The sequence below is a fragment of the Daucus carota genome, chromosome 7, assembly GCF_001625215.2.
Source record: "Daucus carota subsp. sativus chromosome 7, DH1 v3.0, whole genome shotgun sequence".
In the NCBI taxonomy this organism is placed as follows: Eukaryota; Viridiplantae; Streptophyta; class Magnoliopsida; order Apiales; family Apiaceae; genus Daucus; species Daucus carota.
The window spans coordinates 3,405,423-3,424,858 of NC_030387.2; the positions used below are offsets into that span (position 1 = coordinate 3,405,423).

General features: G+C 33.7%; 1 protein-coding gene and 1 pseudogene across 3 annotated transcripts; one reads left to right on the top strand and one right to left on the bottom strand.

Annotated features, from left to right (window-relative positions):
* The first annotated feature begins 4,082 nt into the window (after positions 1–4,082).
* On the top strand, positions 4,083–7,091 carry LOC108194313 (disease resistance protein RUN1-like). Of its 3 annotated transcripts, XM_064080744.1 has the most exons (5): positions 4,120–4,160; positions 4,311–4,989; positions 5,081–6,170; positions 6,262–6,549; positions 6,719–7,091. In XM_064080744.1, exons 2-5 carry the CDS (start codon positions 4,493–4,495, stop codon positions 6,827–6,829), a joined length of 1,986 nt encoding a protein of 661 aa, XP_063936814.1. In that variant the 5' UTR covers positions 4,120–4,160; positions 4,311–4,492; the 3' UTR covers positions 6,830–7,091. The 3 variants fall into 3 exon arrangements, with proteins under 3 accessions (XP_063936813.1, XP_017216751.1, XP_063936814.1); XM_064080743.1 differs by having other exon boundaries at positions 4,083–4,989; XM_017361262.2 differs by having other exon boundaries at positions 4,089–4,989; positions 6,711–7,089.
* Positions 7,092–11,817: 4,726 nt separating this feature from the next.
* Positions 11,818–17,480, bottom strand: LOC108194439 (uncharacterized; annotated as a pseudogene).
* Positions 17,481–19,436: the final 1,956 nt, after the last annotated feature.

Consider the following 19,436-nt stretch of genomic DNA (forward strand, 5'->3'; position numbering starts at 1 on the left):
GTGTGGAGGCAGTCTTCGGTCAAGATTTTGATGGCCGCCCTTTCTTCGACCCCCAATTTAAGGGATCGCATGGCCCCATCCTCGGCCCGACTAAAGTTGGAATAAAAGTAATCGGCCCAATCGGCCCCCTCCATATACAAATAAAACCATTGACCCTTCCAACGAGGGAAGGAGTCAGGGGCCGAGTCCGAAATGAAGATGCTACGGCCCAAAGTCCTATATTGGATCTTGACCCAGCCTTCATCGTTTGGCGCGTTTACAAATTTAAACAAGTATCTAAAAACAGTTACATTGGGCTCTAAGTTATGTTTTTTACATTGGACTAAAAAACAGTATATGAACCTCCAGCCATTGGGCTGAAGTTGGGTTGGACATACCCGGGCCTCAGCCAGCAACCTATAAACGAACATAGGAGGTGGGAGCCTAAAGCCCGCGTAGAACATCTCCTTGTAAACCCTAATGGCCCCAGGCTTAGGGTAACAAGCCCTATCATTTGGGCCTAGAGCCACGGCCCTATAAGGGTGCTCTATTCCAAAATGTTTGGCCATTATGTCGACATCCTTTTGCTTATACTTAGAAGGGTGGTTATATGCATCAAGATGGTGAAGATTGGGAAAAGCTTGACCAAATTCGCTAAGTAAATCACCTAAAGAAGTAACGCTAGCATGGACGAGGAATTTTTTACCTCGACTAGCGCGAGAACGAGCCGCAGGTCGCTGAGATAGCTGAGATTTCTGGGATTGCTGCGATGAAGAAGAGTCCGCCATTGATATTCTTCGAATGAAGGTTTGAAACCCAGAGACTGATGAAGAAAAGATGAAGATTGCTCGGAAACTGGGGAAACGCTTGAAGATCGGCCGGAATCTGGAAAATCTTTGAAGATTGCCGGATTTTCGCCTAGATGCTCGCCGTAAAACTAGAGTGTTTGAGAGAGGTTGGGCTCTTGCTCTAACGAGTGTTTGTGAAATGAGAAATGAGAAATGAACTCTCAGCCCCTCAATATATAGGAAGTAGGTTCCGGTTGCCCTTCCGGTAAACCCTAGCTTTCACAGCCTGCAGCCGGTAAAATGGGCTTTGGGCCAGTTGAAAGGCCTTGTCACAGGCGGGAAGCCCACGAATCTGAAAAGACGGAACCATTCTAGAATGATCTCGAGAATTCTGGGAGACATCTGAAAAATAAAGGAAAAAGAAAGTAATAGGCCTGACAAGTTATAGACTAAGGCCCACAACCTATAACACTATGTGGCTCCTAAGTATGATATTATGTCTCCTTGGCGTCTCAAAGAACCCCAAAGGAACATCACTCAATTGAAGCCTTAGTTGGGCTTATAATTGAACCACGCCTAGGAAGCACATCTTGTGGGCGTGGTTAAGGGCAATGTCTCCTTGGCGTTTTTAGGCACGCCAAGGAGACACCATTGCAACAAAGCCTAAAGAAGGCCCTTACCCAAACACGCCCAGGAAGCAATCTCCTGTAGGCGTGTGAGAAACATGTCTCCTTGGCGCCTGTAGCCACGCCAAGGACACATGCACAATTAACAGTTATAATAGGGACACGCCTAGGAGACATGTCTCCTAGGCGTTGAACGAAATATGTCTCCTGGGCGTTGATAAGCACGCCCAGGACACATCTCAACCAGGAAAGGTTAGGCACGCCTAGGAAGCATGTCTCCTAGGTGTTGCACATATTAATGTCTCCTTGGCGTTTGTTGCAAAACGCCAAGGAAGACAAGCGTTAATTGAAGCTCTCAACAATGCCCAAGCATGACTCCTGGGCATGGCTACCTAAATGGTCTCGTTGGCGTTGCAATGTACACCAAGGGAGCATTTCCTCTTGAAGGGTAATGTTCAATTAAAAATTATTTCTATTCTTTAAAAGAAAATACCAAAATCCTGAAAATTCTGGAAAATCATGGAAATTGAGATTTATTTTCAAAAGGTATTTTGAAAATTACGTAAAGGCATGGAAAATTCTAGAAAATGGGAATTGAATCACAAAAATTTCAATAAAATAGAATGAAGCCTCAGAAAATACGAAGATACTATCGTAATGAAAAATTCGACAAAATACACGACGTATAATACGGAAGCCGCGAAAAATATTCGGTAAAGCTCGAATAGCTGTACGAAAGTCTCTATAAACTTTCGACAAATTACCATGAAATTTGTCGGAAGTTGGGGGGCAAATGATAGGGGTCGAATTAATTAGATATCACGGCCCGATCCGGCAAAGGCCCGAGATGTCGGTTTAAGCATGTGTGATCCTGCTTTGGCCCAATAACAGTCCGAACCAGATATGTATGGATCGTGATGTAGACTCTGATGGGCCTAAGGCCAATGTGAAGGTCCAGTTACGAAGTTAAGTCCTACGATACAACTGACTCTCGTGGATGAACGTCCAAGAGTTCAAGATCAACATTAACCCTCAAAAATATGAGTTCAGTCATATCTATTGCTCCGAAGCGTACTTCGATAAGAAGTTTGGTACGTGGAATCATACTTCCACCCGATTTCTGACTCCGAAGCGCCTATATAAAGGGCTCTACCCCTCACAACTAGAACTACGTTTTGGACTTGATTCTTCTCCTAGCAGAAGATATGTAGGCATCTCGCACCGAGACCAGTCCAAATTACGAATCGCTCACACCCCTCGTTTTCTATTCCATAACACCAATTTTTACCATTTAGCAGATTCATGTCTCCGGAGTACCTCTTTGATGGACAGTTCCCAGTTAAGTCTGTTGTCTATAGTTTTGTCATAGTACTTCTAGAGATAATAGCCGGGGAGAAAAATAGAGGTTTTTACCATCCAGTTCACATCCTTAATCTTATTGGACATGTAAGTAAACTATATATCTATGGTATAAGTTCTTAATCTGCTGGTCTTGCAATATTTAAAATTTTAACCTTGACTAATTTTCAGGTATGGAAGAGTATCCAGAAGATAGGCCAAACATGTCATCGATGATAAGGATGCTGACTAGGGATGATGCGTTGCCTATTCCTAAACAGCCTGGAATTTTCTTGGAGAGAAAAAACCGTCCTGAAACAGACAGTGCCACAAGAAGCCTTTACCTTGAACACAATTAGCATGTCATCTTGATTTGCCTGATAGGTTAGAAAACATGAAGTTGGAAGATTTGAGTCTGAGATGTAATATAAGCTTATGGATGCCTATAATTCAAAGTTTCTCTTCCCTAAAGTACTTATACATTGTTGATGATGGCCGGAGAGTCTCTCTAACAGACACTTAAGTCTTTCTAAGCTTCACAACCTCCAATATCTTACATTGGCCAACGGTAAAAGTCTCAGGTCCTCCTTCCCAAAACTTCCTGTGAATCTAATGCTCTTAAATATATTTGGCCATGCAGCATTAAAACAGCTCCCTTGAATGAGCTGAAAATTTTCTATATACATAGATGTATCAACCTTGATTCACTTCCTCCACTTCCTCATCTTAAACTAATTGAAGTTAGTAAATGCAAAAGCCTGAAAGAACTTCCAAATCTGTCAATGTTGAAGGAACTGGAAACTCTGGAAAGTTTGAGTTTTAGCAGGTGCAACAATTTGAAAGTTATTGATTTGAAAGAGACTTCCATTATAATGGTATGTCAATATTTTTCTTCCCTAATGCTTTTCTCTCTCAGCTTACATAAAATCCGCCTTTATTTATTTTGCAGGTAGAACAACACAACTCCCTCTCATTTATGGCTATTCTACCAAACAGCGAGTTTGCAGAATGATTATGCTCTAAAAACAGTAACATTGGGCGTTTTTTGTATACTCTCTGTGATATTTATATTTTTTTCTTTATAAACTTAAATTTGTTTACTTTTTATAGAGGAATTAGAGTGGAAATGGATATATTTGCAATCCTAACTTGATAATAATGCAAATTAGCCGAGCAGTATATCGTGATCATGGATTATCAATAGATAATAGGTATATGCAGTTTCCATGTTAAGACACTTGGAAATGGTACAATGTGGGCAAATTTGGTGGAGCTGTCAAAGGCAGTACTATATTCATACGAGGGCCAGCCCTGAGAGAAGTTTCATTTGCATTTCCAGGCCAAAAGTAGATAAAGTAGTAGAAATTAGTGCTGACTGACTTTATTTCCACTTTGATTTGGAATCAGCAGAAAGCGAAAGCGGCACCTGGTGTCCCCTCATCACACTCTGCACCTCTTTCTCTAATTCCTTCTTCGTAAATTTACTGTTACAAAATATTAACAAAAAGTACTAATATCCTCTCGCAGCTAGAGGATTGTTGTTGGTAAACTCAGCCTTAACTCTTTGTATTTTTCGCAGACCTCTGAGAAGTTTCGTGGAGACTTTCAAGACCGAAACTAGAGAAAATTCAGTGTAGGTTCCATGCAGCAACCGGGAAGACCTTTGAGAAGTTTCGAAGTGAATTTCCAACCTGAAAGTAATGAAATTCTTGATAGATCCTGTTAACTGTCATTTCTTGAATTTCTTACTATCAGTTTCACATGGCAACCACAAGTAATCAATTGACAGCCACTTCTTTTTCATCTCCTCCTAGTTGGGATGTCTTTTTGAGCTTTTATGGTAAAGATACTCGCAGAAACTTTATTGCCAATCTTTACTTTTCCCTGGATCAAGCTGAAATTTTAACCTTCAAAGATGATCCTGAACTAGAGAAAGGAGAAGAAATTTCATGCGGACTACTCAAAGCAATCCATGGTACAAAGATGTTTGTCGTCGTTCTGTCTGAGAACTATGCTCGTTCACCATGGTGCCTTAATGAGCTTGTGGAGATCCTGAATTGCAAGAGGAACCGGAATCGGATTGTTCCTGTTTTCTACTACGTTGATCCATCAGATCTTCGGCACCAGAAAGGGGGTTTTGGAGAAGCTCTTAGTTATCATATGAAGCGGTACTCTGTTGATTTTATAGAGAAATGGAAATCCGCTCTTGCTGAAATCGGCCAGCTATCAGGGTACCATCTCAAAAAAGATTCAGATGAGTATGTCCAATTAATGTTAAACACATGATAGATTTCAATTTTATATTTTTAGGAGACATGAATTAAAATTACGTATGATTAAAATTGACAGGAATGAATCGAATATCATTCAAGAGATTGTGGAGAATGTCTTAAAGGCCACATGTAGGGAGGAATTACATCTTGAGGAATATCTAGTTAGGATAAATCCAGTTACAGAAGAGATATATCAAAAGCTAAACATGGAGTTAAATGATGTCCGTGCCATTGGGATTTGTGGGATGGGCGGAATTGGAAAAACTACAACCGCCATTGCTTTCTACAACAAATATTCCCACGAATTTGATGTTAGTTGCTTCATTGAAAATGAAAAACCACATTCACAAGGAGATATTTCTCTGCTTCCTGTACTTAATCAGCTCTTGATTAAACTTCTCAGAAGGAAGGACTATATAGTCCGGAATGCTGAAAGTGGAATAAAAAAATTAGAACAAATCCTTTGTTCCAAGAAAGCTCTTATTGTCTTGGATGATCTGCACCAATCAATCTATTCAGAGTTGCTTGCTAGGCTTCACAGCTTGCTTTCTGCCGGAAGTAGAATTATTTTTACGACGAGAGATGTAAACCTGCTAAATCAATCCAAAGTGGACATATCAGAAGTAGATATATACATGGTGATGGAATTGGATGAAATGTGTTCATTGGAGCTATTTAGCTATCATGCCTTCCGAATACCAAAGCCGCCTGAGAGTTTTAGAGAGCTTGCAATAAGATTTGTAACTTATGCCGGAGGTGTTCCATTAGCTCTCAAGGTTTTGGGTTCATCTTTGCGCGGTAGGACTGATGTGTCATTCTGGAAAGGTAAACTTGAAAAGCTTAGAAAAATTCCCGAAAAAGAGATACAAGAAATCCTTCAACTGAGCTACGATGACTTAGATGATGACACGGAGAAGCCAATGTTCCTTGATATTGCCTTCTTTTTTGTAGGGAAGGACAAAGATGAGGCTGTTTGTATATTCAATTCTTGTGATTTTTTTCCAGACGTTGGAATACCAATATTAATAGAAAGATGTTTACTTTCTATTGATATAGGTAATAAGTTTCGGATGCATAATCTTATCCGACGCATGGGACTTGACCTTGGAAAGAACACACGCTTGTTATTGGGAGGGAATGCAGGGAAGGATTTGCAAAATCTGGAGGTAATTATATGGCTTGTTTATGCTTCATAATAAAAATTAATATTACGAAATATATATCTTATTAGTTTTCTTTTCTAATATATCATATCAGGGAGTAAACAAAATCGAAGGACTTATATTAGACTTAACCATGTCCACGAAAAGGCAAATTACTGCTGAGATACTCGGAAAGCTATCCAACCTGAGATTACTTGAAATTGATGCACATTACGTCCAACATGACATAACGGAAAATTTCAAAAATGTATTTCATCAGCTAAGGTGTATGCGGTGGCATGGTTTTCCATGGAAGTATATGTCTTTCAATTTTTGCCCAGAAAAACTCGTCTCACTTGAAATGTCATCCAGAAAACTGAGGATACTGTGGAAGAACCCCAAGGTATGATACGAAGAAAATGTTCATACTAAATACTAAATAATTTATATGATTATTTGTTCTAGTTCATAAATTGTAGAAAATATGAAGTTTTTTTTTCAGAGAATTGTAGAAAATAAGAAGTTATCCGCTGAAAATTGTTTGCTGTTTCTTGTTTGGCATAGCGAATCAGTTACCTGATTTATCCAGCTTGAAACAGTTGAAGACATTGTATATACAAAGATGCCACAGCCTTTCAATCAATTCTGCCACTAGTGGTATAGAGGGTGGAATGCATATGTGAAGAGGGCATCAATGAACTGCTTAAATGTGGGGGGAGGATCGATGTTTTATTTCGGGGAGGGGAAACATTCAAGTAGTGAACAAATGCGGTATTCATGTTATACCGAAAACTTCATCAGCTTCCTGCTAATGTAGTTACTATGCTTAATGTTTTGTACTGAAAATTCGTACTACTTTGTGATAATTTCTTCCTGATTCTTTCACCATTTCAAGGCTTCAAACTACTCCTTTGTAAAAGTTATTCTTGAAATATAAGAATCAATGCAACTTTTTTGTCTTAAAAAATGAAATTTTTTTGATTTAGATTTTAAAGGAGTCAATTATCCATTAGGTCATTTGCTTCATTCGAATATATCAACTGAGAAATTTTTGGTCTTATTTTCATCTCTAATTAAATTAAAATAAAGTTGCATTCTATTTATTTTAAAAAAAATTAAATGTAAAAAGTTGATTATTGAAATTTTTATGAATAAGTATATCACATCTTTCTTAATACTTCGCTTTTTCTAATCAAACATGTATTTTTCTTTCTTTTTGAATTGAATTTAACCTCTATTTGTGTAAATTTCTCTGATTTAATTTTGGATTTTTGTTTTTTTGTTACTTATCATCATAGTGTCTTCTGTAACAAACACGTTTATTTTGATCTCACGACGCAATAATTTATCATGATGTATTTTAATTTAAAATTAGAGATGCAAATGAGACCAAAAATTTGTTGGTGATCTACTTAATATATTAAAATAAAACAAGTGGTTCAATTGATAATTAACCGGATTTTAAAGTCTAGAGACCACAATTTAGGACTTAGCTTGTAGATAATGAGGTTTAGAGTTTAATTTTAGGAATTTAGGTTTTAAAATTTGGATTTTAATATATAGTTTTGAAGTTGGAGGACTAACTAGTATATAAATTTTAAATAATAATGCTCTTTTATATCACAAACAAAACTCAACTAATTAAAATCCATAAACTTATAAAAAAAATAGCTTTAGGGTGGGCTTACACCAAAAAACTAGAAATATTCTTTAAATTCTTTATATTTTTTTTAAAATTGTAAAATTGCATTTAAAACTAATCCTCGTTGATTTCAGTTGCAAGAATCGATACAAAATTGCAAATTCATATTTTTCTAAAAAAATCAAAACGATAGTTAGTTTTTGCGATTATTTTAAAAACAAAAATGAATTTTGGCAAAATAATTTTGAAAAACATATATTTCTCAAAAAAAACACCTAAAATTCATGAATCAAACAATTTTTACAATTATGTCTGCAATTAGAGATGCAAAAGAACATAGTCGAGGAGAGTTTGACTTTTTTCTTAAATGATTTGTGTCGATCCCGATTTTTCAACTAAACAAAAAGTTGTTTTCAAGATCGGCACGTTACCAAACAAGCCGAACACGAGTTTACTCATGACCAATTTGAGTTAGAATTAAATTTGTGTTGAGTTCGAACAGAGTCGAGTTGCTCGCAAATAATTTGCATAAAATTATTACTTTAACTAATCCTCACTTGTAAAATATAATTTATAATCTTTTAAGTTTTATCAATATCAACATCACATTGTCGTTATTAATATTCATACCTACATTTACACTTGACTCAAAGACAATTATCATGGATTTTTTACTCGATCGATCCAGATTTGTAAAATATAATATAAAATTTTATAACTCACAAGGAACGTATACATTTGCTCTTATCTCAAGTATCAATCGATCTTTCATGTCAAATTTTTAATAATAGTGGTTTGAATTTTCTTTTTAAAATATTCAAAATTTACATATATTCTGAATTTAAAAATATATAAATTTCATCTAAACTATATAGAGTTAAACAAGTTTGAGCAGAACCTAGCTGATTTGAACTAAACTAGCGAAGCTCGAGTCAAGTAGGCAAAGAGTTCGACTTAGGTTTCCTTCCAAATTGAATGGATTTCATGTTCAAAATTAGGCTTCTTAATAAAAATAAAATCGAGAAATGAGTCTGGTTGGAGTTTTGTTGTGAAGACTTTGTTCATTTTTGATCTTATGTAGAGTTAAATACATGAATTTCAATTTTTTTTAGGAAAATGCTCTATCTGAAAAAGTGTTCTCAAATTTTTTTCCCAAATCCAGTTGGCAACATCACATTAATAATAATGGGACACCCTGTATACAGATTAACCATCCAATTAAAATTAGTCATATGTCTGCCACTTCATCTGAGAAAAATATTTGGGAAGAGAATTTAGGGGGTGTATTCGATAGGGATTTTAAAGAAAATTTTTTTCATTCATGAAATCTAAGGGTATTAAATTAGGATTGTTTAAAATCAATTAAAATCTTGGGGTATTCAATTGGGATTTTAAATTATGCTACAAAATCTAATGTTATTCTTCAATCAGGATTTAAAATTTGCTTAAAAACTTGATGATATTCAATTGAGATTGTTTAAAATCCATTAAAATCTGATTAGATTCAAATGTTGATGAATTGTTTTTGGATTTCATAAGATGATGGATTTTGTGAAATTTTTCGGTGTCTTTTAAGTTTTTTGAAATTTCACCAATGTCTATGAGATTTTGAAGCATTGTTCTTAAATTCTAAAGAATTTATCAAGAATCTGCACAAAATAAAAATCACATACAATCCATTAAAATCCATAAATTAAAAATAATCAATTAAAATCATAATCCAATACACCCCTTTTAGTATTAAGTTTTTAAATGTGCTTATTTTTTTTCTCTGTATCAAAAGGGGTGTATTTCATCCCAATTCGAAGCATTATTTTAAAATATTATAAATTCAAGGTGTATTTAATCAAAATGTAAAGGATAAATTAAAATCATGAATTGGAAATAAATCTTAACAAAAATGTCAGATTTGTAGATTTGTTAATGATTTTTATACTTTTAGAAATCTTTCTTAATTCTAAATGATTTTAAACTATTCGTGCTAAAATTCTAAAAATTATGTATCCGACCTCTACATCAACTCTATTACACCCTATATTAAGTAAAACTAAATTACCGTCAATTAAAGTTCATAAATTATTATTAATTTTCAATAAAGTATTAATATTTGAATTGATAATATGTGTGGATTCCTTACCTAGGTTACGCATCTCTAATCATTCCAGCCCCCCCATTAAAATTCTAGTCGACATATCATAAAGAAAAACATCACGTATATATGTGGTAAAACATAACTTAAACGTAACTCTGATTTTAACTCATTGAAATGGAATAGCTTATAATAGTCTGTAATAAGATTTATCTGAATCCAAGAATCTGGCATTAGAATTATTTTGAATTTAATTATGAATCAGAAGATAAAGATGATATATAAGAGCTTGATTTTGGAGTTGATTTTTCTTGACTTGTTTAAATCTAGGATTTTAGTGTCATGAAAAAAAATATTCTTAAAAAGTCATATGAAATACACACTATTAAAAGTTAACAAATATTGTGCATATACTTTTTCTTAATGAGTTTACTCTTGTTCATATCCATGCATTTGATTTATAAAACCTTCATAAAACCCTCTATATCTTATAGTTACATGGACAATCAATTTAAATTTTGAAATATTTAATAAAAATAAAATTTACTTTTAATATTTTTGTCAATTTCTATTATGATTTTATGGATTGCAAATAATTCATTCAAATATCTTATAATATAAAACACTGTTGATATTTGGATTTTAGCTTTTTGGAAAGCATATCGAACATTCAACGAAAACACAAACGTAACTTATAATTAATTAAAATACATGTTGATAACATGACATATAATGAGATAAAAATTGTATTCTATAATGACTGGATCTGCCCCCGCACTAAGAATTAACTGTTAGTGCAAATGGGTGGTGTAAATTTGGGATGATCAATGCATCCGCAAATATTTTTACGACAAATTTTGTGACCGAATTGACATTGAATCTTGCAATCACAGTCTGAAATACATTCTTCGAGTGTCAAAACTTCTGTCAATGGTGTTGCTGCTACTTGTGCAGTGGGCGGAAAGCAAACACATTTCCCATTGAGGCACGCTGGAAGACCGATCTGGCACATACTTGCGCAATCAGTGTTATTAGTGCATGCTTGTACAGAAATAGTAGAAATGAGAATGAGGGACAAAATTGTAAATGTGAGTGTAATGTGCTTCATGTTTAACTGACTAATATGAGTGCAAAATGGTTGTGAATGTGCTAACTGGTAAGGTTTTTTGGTTATTGCAGAATGAAGATGAACATAGCTGGTTCATATACACACACACACCCTATATGAGCGTATTGAATTCAAATTTTAACTAATCAACAATAAATAGATTTTTGTAGATTATTTCTTCAAAAAAAGATTTTTGTAGATTATGATTGATTTTGGTTAACATTTAAACACAGTCTTTTAAGATTTTCAAATTTGGAAAGATATAAAATCTAATAATGGTGAAGAGATTATTGTGGGCCAGGATACTCCAAACCACCTATATTTTATTTAATCAAACTAAACAAATAATATTTAACTGGTTCGCATAATACAATGTGTTACATCTTTTGAATTTTGTGCTTTAGCTAAATATCGTTGTCTAATCAAATTTTTTCTCATTCTCCAGAAAATGTATCTTTTGAATATTATATTAAATTTAATTTCTTGTTTTGTTTTTTATAATTTAATTGATCAAATTTTATTGTCATAATTATATTTATCTTGGAAATATTATATTTTCGGAAAAACAGCCTAAATACTTATATTTATAAACTTATTTTAAAAACAATTAAACTTAAAATTGATATTCAAAATTTTTGTTTTCTAAATTTTATTTTTTTAAATACGGTAATCAACCTCTACAACCTAACATGCAACTTCACTTCAAATTTTGAAAATTTTGAGTTATGTTATATAATATATTTTTATTTACAACCAAAATCAACTTAAAATCATTCTTCTTTAAAATATGAAAACAAAATTTTCATTTAAGTTGTAGAAGTTGGAACGCGTATTTTTGAAAATTAATCTATATAAACATATTTCTAGTAGAGCACGTTAAACGGAAGGTTTGAACCCCTCCAAATCGATGACGAGCACAGTCAAAGCACGACACGGACCCTGCATGCTAACTCGGCACGAATCGTGAAGAACAAAGTGAGCTGGTTTAAAATCTAACTAATTAAGATTCTATTTTTTTATCATCTCATGTGACGATTTGAATACCGTATAAATCTAAGAAGAAGAAAAAAAACCAGGAGCATTTATCTAACTAACATCTCTTCTTACGAACTAAGTTTCATCGAAAAATGTACAATAACTTCATTTTAGCTAATTAAATGTCAAGTAACTTGTATAAGAACAAAACAATCTCAAATTTGAAGAGAACATCAATTTTACTAATAGATCAACACATTAATATTAATCTTGATTTTAGGAGTGACTATCTATTATTGTATAGCATCTCCATAACAACTTTCTAATTAAGAGGATGAACGACGTATCGACAAAAATGCTCGTAGCGAATATGGGCATTACATCAACACCTAATGTGTCAATCACTAGTTCTATTGCATCGTTGAGGTGTCACATATCTTTTCGATGTTATTGTTACTGCTTATTTTGGTTCAAGACGACTACAGACGCATTTTTCATCAATGCAAGAACCACGTCCTGACAGACAACTATGAACACAATCACTCTACGGAGGCATGCTTGTGCTGATACATAAGTAGACATTATGAGAATGAGGGACAAAACTGTAGTGGTGATTGTAAGCTGCTGCCAGCTTCTTCTACATATTTAGTACTCCCCCAATAGCAATTTAATTGCTCTTTTAGAAAAGAGTTTGTTCCAAAATAATTGACTTTTTCTTCATATTTCCTCATTAATAACATTTGTTATTAATAATTTTTCATAAAAGGACAGTATTGTTATTGTTATTAATGTAGAAAGTATTTGACATTGTATATCTAAGGTTGCTATCAAATGATTAAACTGTGCACCGCCACATGAATTTGGTAAAACATATGAAGGAGACACTACCTTTTGTTTGAAACTCTTAAGTGCTTCTCCCAGACCCCATAACCCAACCATGAGTGAGATTAAGTATTAGAATATAGCTTAAATTTAGAATTGCCATATTCCTAGTGGTTGAGGTAAATGGAACAAAGATTATAACCTCTTCATATGTAATATATTTAATGAAGTGCCTAGACATTTGAAATTCAGTATATTTTAAATCAGATATATTGCCTTCAAATTAATTTCATTACCACTGTAAATGAAGGAAAAGTATGAGCATCCCTCAAAGAAGAAAATTAGGGAAATGAAAGCTTTCAAAAAGTTTAAAGTAAACCCAGGGAAAAAATGAGCTAGCCTATAATCAATCTTACCTGGCCAAGAACTGCCATTGTGATAACTCCGTCTTGTATTCTTTCGACCACATTCTGTCAAGAAAAGCTTTCAAAAAGTTTAAAGTAAACCCCGGGCAAAAAATAAGCTAGCATATAATCTGTAATCTTACCTGGCCAAGAACTGCCATTGTGATAACTCATGTCTTGTATTCTTTCGACCACATCATGTCAAGAGCTTCCACTCTTTTACTTCTTTAGCTGAATAACAGGCCTTTACAGGGACTTCTCCGATCAACTCTGCCCAACATGCTTCTATGAGGTCCATGATTGCATTCGACTTTTCCCGATCTGTTAAGGATGCTAAAATTTCCACATAGTTACCCAAGTTAAACCAACGAAAATCCATTTGGGAAGGACTTGCATTCCCGATGAAGTGACCACCATATTATCGCATAAGATCAAAGATTCATTCTAGAAGAGAATCTGGAATCACATTGAACTTCTTGACAGCAGTATAAGAATATTCTTTTGTTTTATACCTATATATATCATTAAGATGCTTAAATCTAACCGGAAGTAATTTCTCATGTGATATTTTAATGCATCAAGATGCTTCCTTATTATGTCTAGAAATTCCTTCCCCTCGGCATCTTGCTTCAGTAATTCTTGAGCATATCTCAATGCCATAGAAGAAAATGCCTGTATTTCAATTGGATATCCATACACACCCTGCAATACATGTATATAGTTAGATAAAGTGAATAAAGAATATACTGAAAATGAACACTATAGATCCAAAAATTGTTCATGGATCTCATATCAATTACTTTTCAGTTGTGTTTTGTGAAAGATCAAGGTCTTTTAGTACTTTATACAACATAGTGCATGCCCAAAATTAGTTGAAGACTGATTATCCTCAAGTCAAAAAATGTTGAGAGTAGGATTAAGCTAGTTAAGTAAATTTATTAAAACTCATATAGAGCAGACCTAAAGACAAATAATCTACAAACACCAAATAGAAAGTATATTCAAAAGTTATGAAATCATGGACCCATAATCTAAACCCAGGTGGTTGTTCAACGTACACTTCTTCTTCCAATTCTTTATTTAAGAAGTCACTTTTAACATCCATTTGAAATATTTTGAATTTCTTATGTGCAGCATAAGCTAAGAACATCCTGATTGCTTCCAGTCTTGCTACTGGTGCAAATGTCTCATCATAATTGATCCCTTCTTGTTGTGAACAGCCTTTTGCAACAAGTCTGGTCTTGTTTCTAATGATTGTACCATCAGAATTTGTTTTGTACCTGAAAAATTATTTGGTACCTACATTTGATTTGTCTTTTGGTCTAGGCACCAGCCTCCATACTTCATTTCTTTCAAACTCAATAAGCTCCTCTTGCATAGCTATTACCCAGTCAGGATCCTTAAATGCATCTTCGACCTTCTTTAGCTCTTCTTCGGATAGAAAATTGTGAAAGAGACATTCATTTTGTATAGCACGTCTTATTTGCACACCTGATTTAGGATTGCCAATTATAAGATCAAGAGTGTGATCTTTTGTCCATTTTCTGACATGAGGGAGATCACTTCTTGAACTAGATGCCCCCCTATACTTGTAACATCTTCTTGATTATTTTGTTGCACCTGAGCTCCCCCTGTGTTGTTGTTTCCTGATGACTCTTCAGTTGTGTCATGATAGTCAAAAAATTGAGAGATATTCTGATTGATATCTTGGGTGTTTTCTAATTGATCATGTTGCTCCCCCTATGTTAGCTGATTGATCATGCTGCTCCTCCTCATCCAGTTTCAATTAAGGTTCTGTTTTTTCTATCTACACCTCATTTTTGTTGAGGATTTCAGGTGTTGAGAATTGTTGAACTATGCCTTTGTATTTAAAAAATTCAGTCATTGCAGAATTTTTGAATTCTGTTCCATTGTCACTTCTTAGAATCTTGACTTTTTTAGTTTTACCATCTTCTATCATGTTAACATGATTAAGAAGGATTCCTGGAGTTTCATCCATTATGTGAAGAAAGGACACCCATGCAAATCTGGAATATTCATCAACAATGACTAGAGTGTACCTTTTCTTTCCAACAAACATGATGTTCACTGGGCCAAACAGATCAAGGTGTAACATATGATAGGGTTCATTGGTTGAAGTTTTTGTCTTGCACGTGAAAGAAGCACTTTTTTGTTTTGCCATTTGACATGCATCACAGAGACCTTCAGGGAGATACATTGATTTGGGTAGTCCTCTTATTGGATCTTTCTTTACTAACTCATCTATATTATTGAAATTTAAATGAGAGAGTTTCTTGTGTCAGTTTCAACTATCTTCTACTGATGCCTTGCTGATCAGACGGGTTGCAGGACCATCAATATTTATGTAAAGGGTGGCTTCATAGATGTTACCTTGTCCAAGAGTTAACATAAATCGATCGACAACATGCCACTGCTAATAAAACACTATCAAGCTTTTCTACCAAACTGTCTCCACGTACACTCATTCATTTTGTTGCACTTCGCTCCAAACACTCTCTCGTGATCGCACTTCGTCTCTGATCATCTCATCAGTGTGTCGCTTTGATTTAGATTGCCAATGTCACTTCAATGCCGCTCTCCAGCATTCCAAGGTGGAAAGTTCACTTCAATGTCACTGCAACTCTCTCATGATCGCTATAGGTTATGGTACTCCGGCATTCCGAGACGGAAAGGTTCCTATGTCGAATACAACTGAACTAGTGGAAAAGAAGGATTTCAGAGTTAATGTTGAGTAGCATGAAATATCTGAAAACTTACATGATGATATCGTTGTTGACCTCATGTTCATGCAACTTCCTTTTCCCAACAACTCTTTTATACCTTATTTTCATGTTCATTCTATACTTGCTTCAACTGTTGAGAACCAAAAGCTAGTCCATCTTGTCCCAAATAAGAGTGATGATTGGTCTAACATCCTTTAAAAAAGTATTTCTAAGAAATTAATGGAGAATAGAATTATTGAAGATGAAATAAAAGAATACTTGTTTGATAATGTATACGATCACCGTATATTTTGGGCCAAGAGATTCCTCAAACACCATCGCTTGATACCAATTTACTTTCACTTGGCAGATGTACCTATTTGTTCCACCCTAGTAAAAAAATGTAAAAATGAGAGGAAAAAAATCTAATATATACTAGTACTCTTATTCTCCCAATCCAATTTCTTAATTTTTGTTTTTTCACATGTTAGGAGATTGGCTAGGCATTTGAAAACATTAAAAATTTAGAAAAAATATTAGTAGCAGGTTAATAATGATAGTTCTTAATAAATAAAAACATGTAAAAATGAGAGGAAAAAATCTGATATATACTAGTACTCTTATTCTGTCAATCCAACTTCTTAATTTCCATATTTAATTTTTGTTTTTTACTTGTTAGTGGATTGTCTAGGCATTTGAAAACATTAAAAATTTAGACTAAATATGAGTAGTATATTAATAATGATAGTTCTAGATAAAATACCCATGCATATTGAAGAGGAGTAGCATGCTATTGGGAGAGCCTTGTGAGTGCATGATCGGTAACATACACGTCATGAACACGTGTCTCAAGAAATATTTTAATAAGATTTTGGTTAAGTTATATTAACTGTGTCTTGAATATTATAGAATAAAAAATAAACTTTCTCTCCATGACTGCAGGAGATTTTTTCTTCTCTCGGTTTCAACATAAGATTATTTTATTGACATCTATTTTAAGTTCTTTTCTAGAGTACTCATCAATTCTTAATTAAATTGTGGTAGAATAAATTAAACAAATTTTAGCCATATTTAATTTAGCCATTGTAAAACCCGATTATTAGTTTTAAATTGAAAAAAAAATTCAATTGACAAAATAAGTAAAATTAACTAGAGACAACATAATACAAATTTTAAATTCATAAGTTTATAACTAAGACAAAAAAAATCACTGATTCTCGTTTCTTCTTTTTGCATAATTGAATGGCAAACTCGGACATTCCAGAAACACAGCCTGCCAGATAAAAAAATGAAGAATATTATATTTCACCTGCAAGTATAGCATCAACAAGTTGTTTCTTCTCTACATCTGATGCTCCAAAAAATAACATCATTAAATTTTCACTATGAACTATCTTCTTCGCTGCCTTGAACTTTTGTTCAACATCAATGTTAGAGATCTTTGACAAAACGTCCATAAGCTTTTCTTTTTTCTCCAATCTATCAGTCTCTACAGCAATTAACAACTTGGTGGAACTCGCAAACTCGGGTGCCATCACCTTAGTTGAATTTGCAAGCTCAGCCGCTATCATTTTAGAAACATTATAATTTATACATCACCTCAGCCATTTGTTCAACATCAAATTTTTTCCTCTTTGAACTCCTTTTAGGCTTGCATAATCGAATCATCATTCCTTCTTGAGCAACTTATTCAAAATTAATATTTTCTTCCGCCTCCATTGCACTTTCAATATTATGAACACTTCCTCTATCTTTGCCAAAGATGATTGCAAGTCATCAAAAATATGGAAATGGTGTGCTTCTCCATTTCAAAGCCCCAACATGAGACTGTAACCATTAGTTAAAGATACTATAGTAATAAAAAATGGTGAACATCTGCAAATATTCAAATTTCACAGGCAATGTACTAAAAACTAGCAATATAAACATGACTCTTGTAAGAATAGATCAATCAACATGCATTAAGAAAACACATAGAAAAAAGTAGGGTCTCTTTAATTTATTATCCATCAATATTTCCAATTTGACTACTTAAGAGCTTTGAAGTGTAATTAGTTCAAGCCTATAAATTAAAATCTAGCAAAAGTGCCAAGAAGGCACAAGAGATAAAATCTCAAGCAACAAAACACCTAAGTACCCTTTTATCATTACCCAATAAAAGACAATTTTTAATGTAATCAACGTACATTAATCATCGTAAGGAAATATAATGATTTCAAGTCAAAGGACCATTACAACATTATCACTGTGAGATTACTTATATCACAACAAACATGAAGAATCTCACATTGGGTCTATCCAGCACCATATTTATATTTTATACATATGCTTGTGTTCTTTACTTTAGTATCACTATACCTCTGATCAATGAGATGTGATCATCAATCAATAAAACCCACTATAGTCTTAATGTATTATCAGCATCCCATAATAATAATACTCGATTAGGGATATTTAGGAATATCAGTATTGTTCTTATAATCTCATTTCTATGTCACGTACTTAGAGATATAAAAATCATTATATATTACAAGAACATTTATTAATCTAACATTTATATTGCAGTAAATAAAGATATAATAAATTATAAGAAATAATCAATAGAACATTGTTATTAATATCATATGTCTTTAAACAGAAAAAGCTAATCTAGTGTTGTCTCTAGGGTACACACTAACAAAATGATCCCAGGATATAACGATCCTGATCAGATCCCAATATAGCGAGGACTTGGAGCCTTGATAATCTCCCAAGTAATGGAGGCCCACGTGGAATGGCCTAATAATATGACGAGCCCAGAGTTCTTAGTCCAATTCTGATATTGGGATGTAGAGCCGATATCCTTTAGCGACTAAGGTGGATGAACCCATCTTGACGATCCAAATCTGGATATAATTCTGCTAAGGCCCATTGCCGATTTTGGGCTTAACAATATCATTGATCAGATCATGAGAGAAATGTGTTCAACTATAGGTTCAAAACTGATTTTTGAATGAATAGAGTGATAGAATATTAGAGCAAACTCCAATTATGAAAAACCCCTAAGCTAAAAAATGAGTTGACATATCAAAAATAAAAAAACATAGATAATCTCATGAAAATATCATGCTCCAACCATACTATCACTCTATAATTTTAGCGAAACTCCTACGGATGTCAATATTTGTCGAACCAATAGATTTGAAGCCAATGACATGTCATCAATTACCATCTTAACACAATATATTCTAATAAAAACAACTTAAAATAATAATAATATATTATATTTGAAATATAGCCAATCAATACCATCGAAACAAAATGTCTCACGGGTTTAACAAATTCTATATAATATTTTAGGGTTAATTATCTAGTTGGTCACTGAAGTGGGCTTAATGTATCAAATTGGTCACTGAACTCAATACGGCATCAAGATGGTCACTGAAGTGGCCATAAATATCAAACAGGTACCTTGAAATATAAGTACAAGCAGTAAAAATATTATTTATAAAGTTTTACACATTATTTTTGAATGTTACCTAAACCAA